The following is a 16,603-nucleotide window of genomic DNA, read 5'->3' as shown; positions in this document are numbered from 1 at the left end:
GATTAAACAAATAAAATAAAAAATAAAGAATTGGAGGGATTTTTTCTTAAATAACTTTGTTTTACCTCTGGATTACACACAGCCAGGATTATGTTTAGCTAACCACCAGTGGTTCTATGATGATTTATGAATCTCTGTTATTAAGACTAGTTTGTGATATATTGTTTTCTTTTTTGTAGTGGTGACATTGAAGCGATCAGAAAAACCACTAAATAAAACTTGGCTTTCTAAAAATAGTTTTGTATGAACACAAAACTATTACAGCAAAGCTGCACTGCTATAGTGGTCAAGGGACCAGAACAGCAAGTTCAATTTCAAGGGCTGGAGGGAGGTGGGGGTGGCCTAAGTTTATATTTGGTGAAACCCTGATTGAGATATACTGGTGACTTCAGTCACATCAAATGAAAGCAAGCTAGTTACAGTAAAGCAACATATAGCATCATACGCGTCACCACAACTGCAGACAAAGTCCGAGCTGTGACCTCAATCACAGCCTCGCTGGGTCAGCCCAGCCAGAGCAAGTGCTCTAAACAGAGATCTGGTTGCTGTATGACAGTTTGATCTTTTGAAAAGAATAATGAGCAATGAATGAATCATAATTATTTCCCCTCACTGTACCGGTTACATATCAATATAGTAATCAGTATATTATCACTAGACTGGTCCAACACAATAACTCTTCAAAGGCCCAGAATTTTCCATTTGCACACTGTCATCACAGTCAGGCATACTGAAATACCACTACATATAAAAACAGTGCAGAATTATATCTGGGTTATATGGTTTGTTTGTTTTTATTCTTTGGCAGACAGGCTCCCGTGAGACTTCATGCCTCTCAAACATAAAGAGCAGACACTATTTATTTTATTCTATAATTATCATGTACAGAACCACTGCATATAAAATTAGCAGAGACATACTGAAATGCTGTAGGCTATGTTTTATAAGCATACTCTGTAGTTGGCTGATATTTGCTGCCTATTAGTTTCCATTTCTCTGTAGATTTTTTTCACATCGAGTTTTAGTTTATGCTCTTTGGTTTAGCTTCTGTTTGACATTTTGTGTCTTGTTTAGTAATTTCGTTGGACTGGAGTTTTATTACTGTTCGACTCCTTGTGTTTAGTGCCCTCTTGTATGTTATGTGATTCCCCTTTTAGTGACTTCCTGTTTTCTTCTGTTAGCTATTAGCCTCTTGTGCCTCACCGTTGCTTTGTCTTTCCTTGTTATTGTCTTAGTTTGTTTCAGCTGTGCGTTGTTACCCTGCTGCTTGTACTTTTCTTGATTACTTTGTGTTTATGCGCAGCCTCAGTTTCCCTTTTTCCTTCTTCCTGGTGTCTGTCAATGTGCCATTATGTGTTCCTGCTTAGTTACCCCATTTTGGATTTTTATATTCTCTGCATTCGACCTTATTTATTTGTTCTTTAGCGTAAATTTTGAGTCTCACATTTAGGTGCTGATCCAGCAGCCAGTGATACCATATTTATAGCCTGAAATACATTTTCCTATAGCTTTAGAGAAAATGGCTTTTGGTCTTCATATTTGCGCATGTTGCATTTTTATTATTTTTTAAAAGTAACATATTAGACTGTAGCCTAAAAGTAAAACAGTGCTGGATGAGCAACCATCATTTCAACTTCATATCTAACTAAAAATAGAAAACTAAGTGAAGAGCATTTTGCAGCTATTTAGTTTAAGTGGCAGCAGGTCAACAACATGATTGGGTATAAAGATCGGCAAAGGTTTAGCAATCTGGAAAAAACACAGAACCATTTTAGAAGTATGTTCCTCTATGTACAAATTCTAAGTGAAATTTTACAACTAAGATAATGAATATCTGATTATCTATAGTACATAACATCTTAAAACGATTCTGAGAATCTAGAGAAATCTCTGTGCAGGAGGCACACGGCTGAAAGTCTGCACTGGATCACTGTCATATTTGGGCCCTCGTGCAGCACTACATAAAAACAAGGATGATTCTGTCATTCTGAGTGAGTGCACGGGCTCGTGAACACTTCCAGAAACGCTGCTGTCTCCTCTGGACCAGAACTAAGGCTGGGCTTCAGTGGAAAGCTGTTCTGTGGTCAGATGATTGACGTTCCTGAGCCCGTGTGGTACAGAATCAGTTAGTCGTGTCATGTTATACACACGTATCTTTTCCTTTATTGGTTTTTGACCTTGTCTATTGTGTTCAGAGGTTTTTCTAGAATCTTTGAGTCGTTTAAGCATCACAGATGATAAATTCACCAATTTTATGTTGACAAGGCCTTGTCATACATTGCTGAACTCATGCCCACACAGTGTTTTTGCAGCATGGGGAAATCCTTTTAGTTCTCAGAAACTCCATCCCTCTGACACTGACAGTTAACTTCAGTTAGTAGTGAGATATTCCAGTGGATGTTTTTTGAAGTATTACACAACTTTCCCTCAGTCTTTTGGCATCACAGTTCTAAATTTCTGGAAATGAACACATATTTTTCAAAACACATTGGAAATGTTTCAGCTGTGTTGTTTTTGTAGTATGACTACAATATGAATGATATGCATCTAAGTCTGTTCTTTTATTTGCATCTCAGTGTGTATTTTTCCACGTTTCCTTCATTGATTTATTTCTGTATTATTCATATTAGAACCACAGTTTTCGACATGCAGCCATCGGTGGTTGCTGGTAATTCTTTGTGCAACCTGCTGGTGTGAAAGAGCGTGCTAATCTACAACTACTTTAACCACTTTATGTTGTGATATAACTGAAAACAATTTGAACTGTTTGAACTTGATCGTAGACTTTTTATTCCAGTCACAGTAGCAAACTAAATGATCATAACACTGACAAACACAGGTGTCAATAAATGTCATTTCACTACTAGTTAAAATCTAAACCAGTACAAAAATGACAATTCCCAAGACTAATCACCACTCTGAGATGACACATTGCAAACACTAACTAGTACTGATTTGCACACTTTTCTTGTTCAACTCTCAGTCATATGCTAGCTCAGTAATCAACAGTAATCTATTAAACTTTTGAGAAACTCTTTATCAGAACATGTGTAAAGGTTTGGGGGTTTTTAAGCAAGAAACTAGGCTCAGTTTAGCTGCACTGCATTTGTTCTTTACTTAAACTAGAACCTGCGCTTGCAAATTGTTACTTTCCTCCTTTTCACCCTCACCAACGAGCAGCTGTGGCAGGAGACACTGTACATCGGCAGTCTTTGTTCAAACTAATGATTCAGATGTAAGATCTTGCCTTAAACTTGTGTGAAATGCAACCTTTGAAACATTTTGTGGGGCACAGGATTTGGATAATGAATGCAAATACGCATTTATTAAGCACAAATTGACAGGTGCATAGTGCAGGTGTGCTTTTTGAAGAGCTTATCAGAAGCGCTGCAAGCAAATGAAAAGCGGCGCACATGTCGCAGCAGGTGAATTGTTTTTTTTAACAACTGCTAACCACTGCATTCCCATTTAGACCACCACACCTCAACAACATGGTAGCAAAAAAACGTGTGATTATGACCCCCCCCCCCACACACACACACACACACATGCACACACCCACTGTGTTACATCATTTCAGCCACTTTATGCTTGTTCCCATGGTACGGATGGAAATAACCTCGCTGAAGCAGAAGCTGGGTATCTCTGTGTTAAAGTGCATTCTGACATCATTTCCTCTGGCAGCCAAATGAAGAAGATAGTTCAGGGCAGGGTTTTAACACGCTTTGTATTTTGCCACTTTTGTCTACTCCAAATAAATTAATAAATGGTATAAATGCAAGGCAGACCCAACTGAGTAATGATGTCATTTCACACTAATTCTGGCATCTAAAGCAGGTGATGACACATCTGACATGTTCGTTATGTCTCTTCAGAGACCGCCGAAATCTGCATAGGTAGCCACAGTCAGTGCTCAGCAAAGGCGGAAGGAGTTTCAGGTATATTACTTTGAAGTTAAAAGAAAAAAAACCTGTCACAATAATTTGTTTTCAAAGAAAATTTAACAATTTAAAATTCAATTTCAACAAGGTTTTGTTAAAATCCTATCTTGACTGTAAATAGCAGAATAATATTTAACGCGGAAACCTGTTTTTATCTATTCACATAAACGCTATTGATTCAATTGCAGCAGGTGTCTTGAAGAATAAAAAGCTAATTATCAATAAGTCCTTTCTCTTTTACATACAGTACCTACATAATCAGCTACTCAATATCTAAAAAAGAAAAACAAATGTTATTAAATACCAACATTCTTGTTCGTGGTCACTTTTTTCAGATATCTTCCCATGTGTCAGGCTAAGAGGTGTATATAGGTGAGATATCACTAGAAAGACCTGAAAAGAAAGAGAAAGAGGGGACAGTCATAACAAATGCACAGGCTTCCACACGTGTGACACAGATGAGCGGTAAAGGTATTCTCATTCCTAGTATAAAAACGGATGAGATGTGATGATCAAAATTTAACAAGAACGTAACGATCAGAGGTGACTCATTGTAGAGTCATTGTAGGTGCAAAAACCATTCACTTTCACATGTGCCTTCAGAGGTATGAAAAAAAAACCTTATAAGGCGAGATGAGTCATTCTAGTCTGTATTCTTGATAAGTAGCCAAGTGTTAGACTGGTAAACACAGAAAAATTCTTAAAGTGTGAATGACACCCCCCCCCCCCCCTCCCCACCTCCCCCCCTCCAGGGGATGGATATGTCTGATATGCATTGGGGGTATATCGCTTATACGTCTAGTTCTGAGGAACGCTTCTCTTCTCTGCACATTTTCAAACATTTTGTGGTGGTTTGAGTGGTTTCAACAGTTGGGGGCACAAACATGGTGCGATTATGATAAATACCTGTGGGTGATTTTGGACTCATGTTTATGGGAAAAGCTTTTGAAAGATAATGCTCACCTTGATGTCATCTGGGCTAAGGGGCACTAAACGTCTGGTGTGTTTTTGTCAACACGTTTGCAAATGTGGGATCTTATGACCTATTTGCTCACCTTTATACAAAATAAAATCTATAGTTTTGTTGTTGTTGTTGTTTTTGCAGATGAACTCCAGATATATTTTGAGACCCTATTTTTTAAAAAGGAGGAAAATTTGATAGAAAATAATACAGGCCTATGAGTAAAAGCAAAATGCGTCTTACATCACTGAAAGTTTCAGTATATGTGTACTGCAGGCTTCAGCTTTCCACGTGACATCAGTGTAATTTAAATACTGAAACCCTCATGGCTTCCAGACTAGCAATGATACCACAGATCTTGAAAATAAACGTGTTAAAATCAAATTTATAAATATACTTGTTGTTCCTACAGTATTTAAAAGTAGAACGGGAGGCAGAGCCTTCAGTTTTCAGGCCCCTCTTCCGTGGTACCAGCTTCCAGTATGGATTCAGGAAACAGACACTATCTCTACTTTCAAGATTAGGCTTAAAATTTTCATTTTGCTAAAGCATATAGTTAGGACTGGATCAGGTGACCCTTAGTTATACTGCAGTAGGTCTAAGTGGCCGGGGAATCCCCATGATGCACTGAGTGTTTCTTTTTCACTCACCATGTGTTTATACACCTCTCTGCATTTATTCTTTATTTAATATTAATCTCCGGCTCCCCTATCTTCCACCCTTCCCTCCCAACCAGTCTCAGCAGATGGCCGCCCCTCCCTGAGCCTGGTTATGCCCAGAGTTTTTTCCTGTTAAAAAGTGCTTATATATATATATAGGGGTTTGTCTGTTTGTTGGGGTTTTCTCTGTCTTACTGTAGGGTCTTTGCCTTACAATATAAAGCAACTTGAGACAGCTGTTCTTCTGATTTGGTACTATACAAATAAATAAAGTAACATTGAAATTTAATGTTAAAATATTCCTGGATGAGGAAGCAAGCAATAACTCAAACAAACTTTTAATGCATGGGGATTTTAATGGGGCAGTGGTTTACACTGTTGCCTCACATGGTCCTGTGTGGAGTTTCAGTGTTCTCACCCATGCCTACGTGGGTACTCTCCAAACATTGCGGCTTCCTCCCACAGTCCAAAAACACGCACAGGCTAGGCTAACCTGCGATTCTAAATTGGCTGCAGATGTGAATATGAGATTGTCTCTTTCTCAACCCTCCAACAGATTAGCTTTCTATTCAGGGTGTACCATGCCCTCAGCCCCTGAGCCCTCCACTCCATGACCCTAAACTGGATAAGGAGAAGAAAATGGATGGGACTCTTAATGAGTATGAAGCTGTATACTGAGTGTTAAAATGCTGAGAACTTTATGTGTCATTTATATGACCAGTTATCAGTCAGATAACTGGTCATATCAGTACAAAATTAATTCATTTACCCAGTGAACACTAACAGGGCTTGTTTTTGTTTTATATTAAACTCACTGCCATGGATTAAGTCATCATACACGATTAAGCAGTAACAATCTTGAAAGCCCACAACAGACACATCTGAAAGTGTGAATGCAGAGTTGACTTTATCTGCTCACAAAAATGAATTTATTTTTTTGTAACCTTTGACAAATGCATAGAAAATGAACAGTAATAACCCTCCCCAGACACTATATCATGCTTACTCATTCATCATGTCCGGACAAGAATGCTTTCTGCTGAGCTCTATATCTTTACTTGTGGTGCTGATAGCACATCAATCCTACTGATGCAACTTTCTTTTGAAATTAAAATACGAGCACTTCCTGGGGAAAGAGAAGCAAATAAAAGCACAAACTCTTCTAAACAAATTTCAATGGGGGTTTGGGGGTGGGTCACAGGTCTATCGATACGCTCCTGAGACCACCACCATACAGACTCATTCGCTGGCCAGCTGCTATTAAAATGGAACATCGGACAAGACATGATTGTAGCAGATAATATCACATGCTTTATAAACAGTGTACTTCATTATTTATAAAACAGTAAAGTACAAAACAGTATAGCACAATTTCCATACACAGTGGTTTCCATATTTACAGGAGGGATCGGGGGGAGGAAAAGAAAATTACAACTGAAACCAAAGTGTTTACATATTGAAAAATACAAACAGGAAGGCTAACTGATTTGAGATTGGTCGGATGAATCGGATGTATTCAAAGTTCAGTATTAATAACTTTGTTAGTAAAATTAGTTGTGCAGTGTCTATGTTGTCGAAACACGGGACTCAGTTTTGTGTGTTTGAAGAGGCAGGGTATACTGTTGAGCAACAATAAATTCATTTTTAATTCCAGCGCTGATTTAGGTCGACCATTGCTGAATTCCACATTTGCCTTTTGAGAAATTGAAAAAAATGACTTAATATTAAGTAAAACCCTGCTTGCACTATAGAAATAGTGAAAAGTACAATACTCGTCTTAGTCAACAGAGGGCAGCAGAACAACACTGTTAGAAATCAGCAGTCAAAGCCAAACAGAAATAAATGGTTTGTGATGATGACATTGGGTCCCAGCCCTAAACCCACAGATCATGAGATAGAGCTTGAGGGCAGAACGGCATGCGGGTGACCTCTGTTATCAGCATCTAGGCATCAATGTTAGTCACAGTTATCATGCAGCTTTTTGTTGTTGATTGTATCATTAAGCTTTCCTCAAATGACTTTGGCGGGTGTCATTTAGAGTTTTGCAAAGATTTTTTTTTTTTTTAAACATTTACACTGAATGCCTCAAACGCAATTAGAGTTTCTTCAGCCACAGGTCAGACAAGCCTTCGTGTTATTTGTACAGCTACAAATAGGTAAACGAAGTGAAACTTGATGCAAATGCCCTTCATGATTTGCTGAGTGAGTGAGCTCAGGGAGTGGGTTGCGTTTCAGTCGAAACTAAATAAAAATAAAAACGCTTCTAACTGAACTGTTATGAGTCATTCCAAATAGGACTTTAACACTTTAATAACAGCATAACATTAAAAGCTTATTAATCACTCAACAGTACTATAAACGACCACAAGAACTTCAAGGTCAGTAATTACAAAATATATAATACATCTTATGCACCCCTATGAGTGTTTCCTTTACAAATAATACAAGTTATTCAAAGTAAGAAGCCAACTCTGTACATGCATTTCATTTTATACACATGTTTGCAGATTAGGAGGAAGCTGTAGTTCTTTACTGAACAACAATGGGAAATCTGACTAGCAAACGTGTATTGGCATGTGCTGATTTGTCACCACATTACTGTGCACCAGGTCCCACTGTAGCTAAAAATCTGTAGAATGTTATTTTAAACAACTTCCAGCCGTAACTATTGATGTGAAACTTCTTTTTGCCGTCCCTTTGGACTGATGGTGATATTACTTGTTGCTTTCCAGTCGAATTGGCAGTGTTGCAGTGTATTCTAAGTGTAATATATTCTGTACGAACCCACCATCAGCAAAATGTCTTCAAGCAGAGCGAATATATTGATGCGCTCAACTTATGACTGTAAATAAGTCTAAATATGCAGTATATAGCTGGAACTACTAAAATACATATTGGCATGTCCTTGGCATTTATTGAGCACCACCCTAATATTATGTATTCACCGGTTTGTAGACAGAGCAGACGGAGGAGAAGGGTGTATTCTTTTTGAGATAAACGGGGGAGAATTCCTCGAACCGAGCTGGTCGGAGCATGAAGATAGTGTAGATGGGACTTTGCCGATCGGTCTTTTAACAGTCTGTTCAAGAGTTTAAAACATATTCGATGATAATATAGCTTTTCTCTGCACAATAATGTGAATACACGAGAAAGAGCTATAGAAATATATCAAGGTCTCGCAAAGATTTGACGTTGATGCTCTTCCAGCACAGCAGTCCACTTTGATGTGTGCTTATAATCAGCACTGAGGAGAGAACACTAAAACAAATCAAATCATTTTCATGTTGAACTTCCGCGCTCCACCTTGTCCTCCACTGGCTGCAGGCCCATCCACTTTTCTAAAAGAATATTCTACAGAGAAGTTGTTTTTGTGCTGCCCTCGCCCTCGACTCCACACAAACAGCAGAATGAAACAGAATAGGACTACCCCCAGAAACATGATACAGCCCATGGCTGTAGATATGAGGATCGTCTTGAGGTCCAGAGTAAACTTCAAGAAGACTCTGGTATCATTCAGATTTGTGTCATTAAGATCCCCAGCATAGTAGGTGCGGTTGGCCATGAGGGCTGCATCCAGCGGCAGCCCACTCACTGTAAGTGTGGCAAAATATGTGTCATTTCCACCGGCATTGCTGGCTATGCAAATGTACGTCCCACTATCTGTGACCTGGGCATAGCGGATTTCTAGCGTGCCTTCTGGTAACACGGTAAGGCGGCCGCTACTCTTTGTGGTGATGCGGCGGCGCTGAGGAGAAATCCAGAATATCACCGGTGTGGGTTCACCTTCTGCTCTGCAAATAAATGACACTACCTGTCCCTCGCGGGCAGATATCTGCTGCAGTTTCCGGTTGCGGATTTTGGGCTTTTGACAAGTAAAGTGGTCAAAGAGAGCTGAATCAGAGAAAGCATTGAGAGCACGTCCTTGCACTTCAACAGGTGTCATACACACCGGGGAGGCACCATCAAAGTTCAGGGTCTTCCTGCGCTGAAGGATCCAGAGCAAGCGGCAGTCGCAGGCCAGAGGGTTTCCATCCAAACGCAGCGTCTCCAGAGTGTTGACAGACTGAAAGGCTCCCTCCTCCAGGGTCACCAGGCTGTTAGAGGAAAGGTTAAGAAGGCGGATTTGCCTTAGACCACCGAGCGCATAGGGCTGCACTACTGCCAGGTTGGTTTTGACTAGATGCAGCTCCTTCAGCCTTACGAGATCCCGCAATGCCCAGGACTCCAACACAGTGATGGGGTTGTAAGATAGGTTGAGGCTGGTGAGGTGAGCCAAACTACGCAGGGCAGAGGTGGGCACAGAGGTGATGTTGGTGTGCGTGATAGACAGCCAGGACAAGTTGAGACCCTGCAGGCTGTGAGGAGAGATGTACTCCAAAAAGGGCCAGTGATCGATCTCCAGGCCCCTCAGGTTTCCCAGCTTCCGGAAGTTTTGGTCCTCTAAGGCAGAGATACTGAGGTAGCGGAGCCGCAGAGTCACCAGGTTATGCAGATAAGACAAAGACTGACTGGACACCGAAGTCAGGTTACACCTCTCAATTGTCAGCTCCTTCAGTCCCACCAAACCCAGAAAGGCCTTGTTAGAGATATAAACTAAATCATTGTCGCCGACCTCCAAGTTCTTTAAACTTCTCAAGTCTTGGAAAGTAAAGTCCAAAAGAATTACAATCTTATTCCCACTAAGGTCCAATGAAGTTAGGTTGGAGAGACGTGAGAAAGCTCCCATAGGGACCAGCTTCAGTTGGTTACCCCTCAGTGAAAGCGACTTAAGGTTCTGAAGGCTAGAAAAAGCATTTGGTTCCAGGACACTGATCATGTTCTCACTCAGGTCTAGCTTTTCGAGACGTGAATACGGAAGCAGGTCTCCATGTTCTACCCAACGCAGTTTATTCCCACTCAAGTCCAGGATCTTGGTGTCCAGTGGGATTCCATCGGGCAGTGCAGACAAGCGTTTACCAAAACAAGACACAGTCTTGAGCTTAGCAATGCACTCACAGCGCTGGGGACATCCTTGGCTTTGGGCAGGTGACACTGTGATCATTAGTAACAAGAAAAGGAAAGGCAGCAGCCAGCCTACATCCTGACCCAGGCTCGCCCTCGTGGCCATCCTTTCTTCCTCTTCCTTCGTCTCCTGTCTGGGCTCGAATCACTGGGCCAGACACCTGCAAAACGAGAAGAAGGGATAGAAAGAGTTAGACAGAAAAAAAACAATAAGGCAAGAACAGAAAGAGAGGGGAGACAAAAAGACAGATAGTGAGAGAAATTCATTAGCGTCAGCTCTCTTTAAACAGCAGCAATCAAACACTCTAAATGAGCGGAATTACAATTACAAACTCTAATTGACCCGACACAGCAGTGAAATTAAAGCCAGAGCGCCAAGATAATCCTCAAAGGACTGATTCGGCATTGGGTTGAAACAGTTTGGCTTACAATGGCCGACTGTGCATTGTAAGCTTACTGGTTTTATAATCACTTGCCGTGGCACAAAAACCCTAATAGCCGTGACTCAATTTGATATATGATGGTTAGGGTATATTGCTCCCCAGCCTGTCTGTATGAAACTCATGCATTGTAAATGAAAACGGGGAAATGGAGAACCTATTGTATTAAAAGCACCCCGTGTGAGAAATCTTAAAATGCACGAAAAGCTAAAGTGATTGTGGGCTCTCAAAAGTCTTTAACAGCAAATACCTGAAATGGTGCACATAAAGTGTATGTTGTGAAATAGAACACTAACAGCTATACTTAACACTTTGTAGAAGAAAACACAAGCAAGTGAACAGAGTGACTAAAACATCAAAGCGACACTGAATAACCAATAGACATAAAGCACAGTATATTCACCCCAGAGTCTTTGAGTACAAGCCCGACACTGTCTCGCACTGTAGAAGAAGGCCACGACTGGGTGCTTCAGTATAACTCCCATCACATCATCTGCACGAGTCTCTGAGGCATGAGGCTTATCATGAGAGGAGCTTGTCTAGGCTGATCTGCTAGTGGTTTCTCTCCCACCTAATGTCTCTATCTGCTGATGCTTTGACAGCAGATTGGCAATCCTTTATAAACCCATTGTGAAAGACTAACAAGTAGGATGGAAAGTAACTCCATATTTCACCTCGTTTTAGTACCTGATTGTGACACTAACTGTGTGTTAAGAGACAATCAAAAGCCACCTTTAGTTTGCCACGCTATCAATTGTATATTTAAACAATACCTATTATTTATACCTATTTCCTCTTGGAAAATTTACAATGCATCTTAGCTGACAGATGATTATTCCCAATACCCCACCTCCCACTAAATACAGTTATACACCTGAAAATGTGTATAGAAAGCTCTGATAAGAGACGGGGCTAAATGAGCACATTGTTTTTAAAATTGACTTAATGACACTGATTTTTCGAGAGCCACCATCAAAGACGCTGTGACAGAAAGCGATATACCAAACATCCCACACACTCTCACCCACACGCAACAGCCTGACACATAGCCTTTTGCAGTCGACCCAGAAACTTTGTGTTATTCACTGCGATCTAACAAGGCTCAGTAGACACTGGAGCAAGAACTCGCGCTGCACCCATGGGTAGTGTTTAGATTGTGGCTCAGACTTTGTGCATGGAAAACAAATCGCAGCAGATGGTTTAGTAGCAAGAAAATGGCAAAGCATTAAGAGATTTAATCGCCTGGCAAAGCAGATGTTCCCAAGGCACAGACATAAATAATGCCGTTTTAAAATAGAGCACCGCTAATGTAATGCAAATCATCTTACTTCATTTGATGGTCCAACATTCAACTCTGATCTTTACAAAACTTAAGAGAATATGACGTTTTAAGTTGGAAAGCACTCACTGAAGGATGCTTCTATTTCCTATTTCATTCTTTCCATTGCTGACGAGAAGGGAACTGCTTTTTGGGGGGGGAAAATATACATCATATAGACCTCTAAATTGAATTGCTGAACTTGTCTGCATGATTTCAAGGACTTTATGTCATGCCAAGCATGTCTTTAGTTGGTCTGACATGTTTTGACTGTGTGACCCAGGGTCATGCTGGTAAAATAGTAAAAACTCACCTCGTCTGCACAAGTAAAAAAATATTTCTTTCAGTATTCACCACCAGAGTATTAGCCACAAACTTCCTCCCTAGAGTCCTACTGTCCTCAGTCCTCTGCTTTTAAAATGTCTCCAGTTTCTCTGTCAGTCACATAGCCATGCTTTACGAACCCATATCTGGTAGCAGACATTCACTAATAAGCCCAGAGGCCCCTGGCTAGAGAATGCACCATAAGTCAACAGCAGGTGGATAGAGAAGTGTGCACTCTACTGTGTGTGTGTGTGTCTATATATATATATATATATATATATATATATATATATATATATATATATATATATATATATATATATATATATATATAAAGTATCGGTATTGATATTTGAAATAATGGCTCTGTATTTACTTTCGATATCAAAATTTGCAGTATTGCACAGCACTAGTACCCAGACCTATAGGAGTGTCAGTCAGGTCAGCTAGCTTAGGGGCAGACAGCATGGCTGTGGCTGTATTAGCATGGTTTTCTGCTGGGTGATAATAAATGCCTGCCAGCTGCTAAGGAGCTCTGCTTTCTATTTTTAAGAACCTTCCGTATAATGAGGATGGTGCAATGGTTAGCTTTGTGGCTAAAGTGAAATTTTGTCATGGTTGTTCAGTGGTGGAGATCATTATTAACCAATGAGGTAAAGCTACAACACTCACATGTAAATGAATAGCAGGAAACACACAAGTGTTTGCTTTTATCAACACAAACTTGCTCTCACAGGCTATTTTTTTTCTATAGGTAATATTATAATGTAAGAGATTCTATTTTAATAGCAGTAATTGTGTAATGTCACAAGTTTTAAATATAAAGTCGCCGAGCACAGTCAGTGTCACATCTCTCTGATTATGCACTATTATGTTTCCCGCTGACCTTCGGCGATTTCAATGAGCTACAGCGAAGCTGCTGCTCAGGCTAAGGAGTGGCTTCTCTTGACAAAGCTGTGACTGACAGCAACTCTTCCTCGTTACTCATAACTCACTTCACCCTGAATTTTTAAAAAGAGTAACATTTTGTGGTTTCTCACCAGCCAACTTGTAAAACTGATCACTATTGTACTGGCGTGAGTCATTAATAGCGACACTAGTGAAACAGAAACTTTAAAGAGGACGGAGGACTTCCAAAAGCGGACGCCAAAGGAAGAGAAAAAAAAACTTGTGAACAGCGGTGCTAACGTGATCGTGTCTCAGTTTTAACTATTTTAGAGTCAGTAAAGTAACTGAAGGGTTTATAATACCCGGTCCATGGGATACGTGGGCTGTCAGTGAGCTGCTCAGTAAAGTTCAGTTATGTAAACACTCATCTGTGAAGTCAGAGGATGTTCAACAAGCTGAGATACATCAGCTACGCCTCGCAGACAGAATCAATATGCAGCTCTGATATGAACCGCAAAGCTTCCAAAGGACAATACAGTAGGTGTTTAATGTTGCCGTGGCAACGCTGCACCATCTCCCTCCACCCATCCTTGAAACGCTGTCCTTCCCAGTCTCCTGTTTTTCATATCAAGCTCAAATGCACCTGTCCACCAGATAGCTTCAGTAAGTTTCCCGCCCCTAGCGGCTGTTCCTGTTTACAGAGACACTGCTCATTAGCTCTTTGATAAATATTGCTAATTATTATCAAGTATTTTAAGCTCAATTATACTGTGTTGTTGCTGATGTGTACGACATCCTTTCTGCTTCATACCTGTAGAATATTCTGTCCCCCCCCCCCCCCCCCCCCCCTTCCCTTTCCTGCTTGGTATAGGTGCATTTAGGTCCCATTTCCTGTTACTTACCACCATCACAGCTGCCTGTCACATTCACACATTGCTTGTGCAATATGTGCACACATTCATAGCACTGACAAGTGGTCAGTTGTCTTTTGTTTTACTATTTTTGTTGCCAGGCAACATTTAGCACATGGTATTAGAAAAAAAAACTTCACTGCCTGAAGTCATTTTCTACTCCAGAGTTGACTCAGTGTTTAAATGCATGGGGGATGGACTCATTTTATTTTATTTTTTTCCTGAGAACGCTGCACTGTTAGCTGCAGCAGCTTTATATTTCTGGACATCTAAGCTTACAAAAGCGTGCAATTTGTATTCGATTTTGCACATGATGGCTAAATCTTTTGTATTCATGCATGTCTTTTCTACTTTGATTTGTCAAACTATGGATAATTCAAGAGGCAAACACAGAGTGTTCCTCGACCTGGATCTGAATTTAACTAATACTTGAATATTTTTAAAGGAATGCAGGAAACTGTAGGAATGATCTGTTATTTGTGACTAAAAATTACCTGAAAAATTCCAGCAGTTTGCTTATGCAAGGTCAACACACGTGTCAGTGTCCCTGTGGAGATGAAAAGCATGAGTACACAGTCAAATTGTGCTGCCATGAAAGCGGAATATACAGAAGGCAAGTAAAAATCAGACGATGGCTTAATCCTGTGCTGCTCTGCACTGTGTTGTTCAACTTAATTTAGCCCGTACTATCGAAATAATAATGAAGGGCTCCAAGCTCTGAATAAAAAATAGTTCTAGAAACTAGCTATAATTTCTGATGTTTAAGAGCACCAAAGGTACATGTAATATTAAACTTTCTGGGGGAACTCAGGGCACCCTAATGCACACATGAATTAACCACAGCCTCGTAAGAGCCACGTTACAATATTCAGGACGTGTCTGTCTAATGGGATGGAATCAGCTTTAAGCAGACTTTAGTCAGGGGCTGACAAAAATGAATGTGGTGTTATTAAAATTTTATTAAAGAGACTTTGGTAGTGACCCTGCTATTGGTGCTATTGCTGCTGATGCAAACAGATGTGCTGACTGGCTTTGGAGTCTCCATTTCTACCTTCCTAAGACCCCCTTAGTTCTCAGGGTGAATCATTCCCACACTTAATTAATTTTTATACTGAACTCAAATTTAATTAGTATTAAACTAATTAAACGTTTCAAATTTGACTGCGCCGTATCCAGCTGTCTGGCATCCTGATGGTGTATGTCATCTTTTCGGGTGTATGTTTTACAACATTTTGAACAAATATTAATGATTTAAAACTTATTAACACATCACCACAGGATGGAGTTTAAGAACTTTTTGATTTTGATCCAGATATGTGGATCACAGGATGTGACCCTCAGCAGCCTCACTTCTAGTATGTGTTCAGTGCTAATTACCAAATATTAGGATGATAATAAGCATGTTGTTTGCACTAGTCTATGTCCATGAATCCATTAGCTCTTATTAATCATGCCTGTTTTGCTTTTGTTGATAGATTTTGTTGTTTTGATTTATGATTTTTGTACTTTAAAAATTCATGCAGATTTCTTCTAGTACGCGTAGCTGTGGTAAATACCCCCCCCCCCTCACCCCGCCCCCGTTTGCCCGATGTCCCCTGTCTAGAGATGAAGAGAAGCATGGGCCTGAGCTCTGAATCTCTAAAGTGCAGATGACGGAGCAGGCGACCTGGAATTCATGTGCTCTTTGACTCCGGCCCAGTTGCCATCGGAGACATCGCACATACCCGGAGAGCGGGGGTGTAGCAGGAGATGTGTGGCTTTTAGCTCGAAAAAAACCAAATGCAGGTTAGATAGCAACAGCGCCATAATTAGACACTCGAGTGGGCAGAGGCCACAGCAGCGGGGAGGCTCGCTGAGATGTTCTGCCACTTCTCAACCCCACCACCACCTCTTCTTGCAGAAACCACTACATGATTTATTTCACTTACTATCTTTACTGCCAACTCATCTCCTCCCTGGTCTCTCTATACACAAAAGCAATCAGAGCTTGAAAACTAGCAACTTAAGCTGATTGGCATTATGTAAACACTGTCCTTCTTGCTGCAGCAGAAGAAGAGTCTGTGTGTGTTTGTGTTGCCTACAGCAAGGCCCTGAATCAGAACCAGCTGAAGCAGAGCAGAGGATGAGACTGGCAGACTTATCTGCAGGTGTAGGACACAG

The 16,603-nt window shown here is 40.5% G+C and overlaps 1 protein-coding gene across 2 annotated transcripts in view; it reads right to left on the bottom strand.

Moving 5' to 3' along the window:
• Positions 1-7,836: 7,836 nt before the first annotated feature.
• lingo3a (leucine rich repeat and Ig domain containing 3a) overlaps positions 7,837-16,603 on the bottom strand; it is a 30,257-nt gene continuing 21,490 nt past the window's right edge. For both annotated transcript variants that reach the window (XM_085150959.1, XM_085150958.1), the window contains exon 2: positions 7,837-10,723. In XM_085150959.1, coding sequence (XP_085007085.1) covers positions 8,830-10,668 — 1,839 coding nt within the window. In that variant the 5' untranslated portion in view covers positions 10,669-10,723 and the 3' untranslated portion in view covers positions 7,837-8,829. The remainder of the gene's footprint in view (positions 10,724-16,603) is intronic.

This window comes from Neolamprologus multifasciatus, chromosome 23 (assembly GCF_963576455.1).
Source record: "Neolamprologus multifasciatus chromosome 23, fNeoMul1.2, whole genome shotgun sequence".
Classification (NCBI taxonomy): Eukaryota; Metazoa; Chordata; class Actinopteri; order Cichliformes; family Cichlidae; genus Neolamprologus; species Neolamprologus multifasciatus.
The sequence above is the reverse complement of the archived record's forward strand: the minus strand, read 5'-3'. Positions and strand labels throughout refer to the sequence as shown.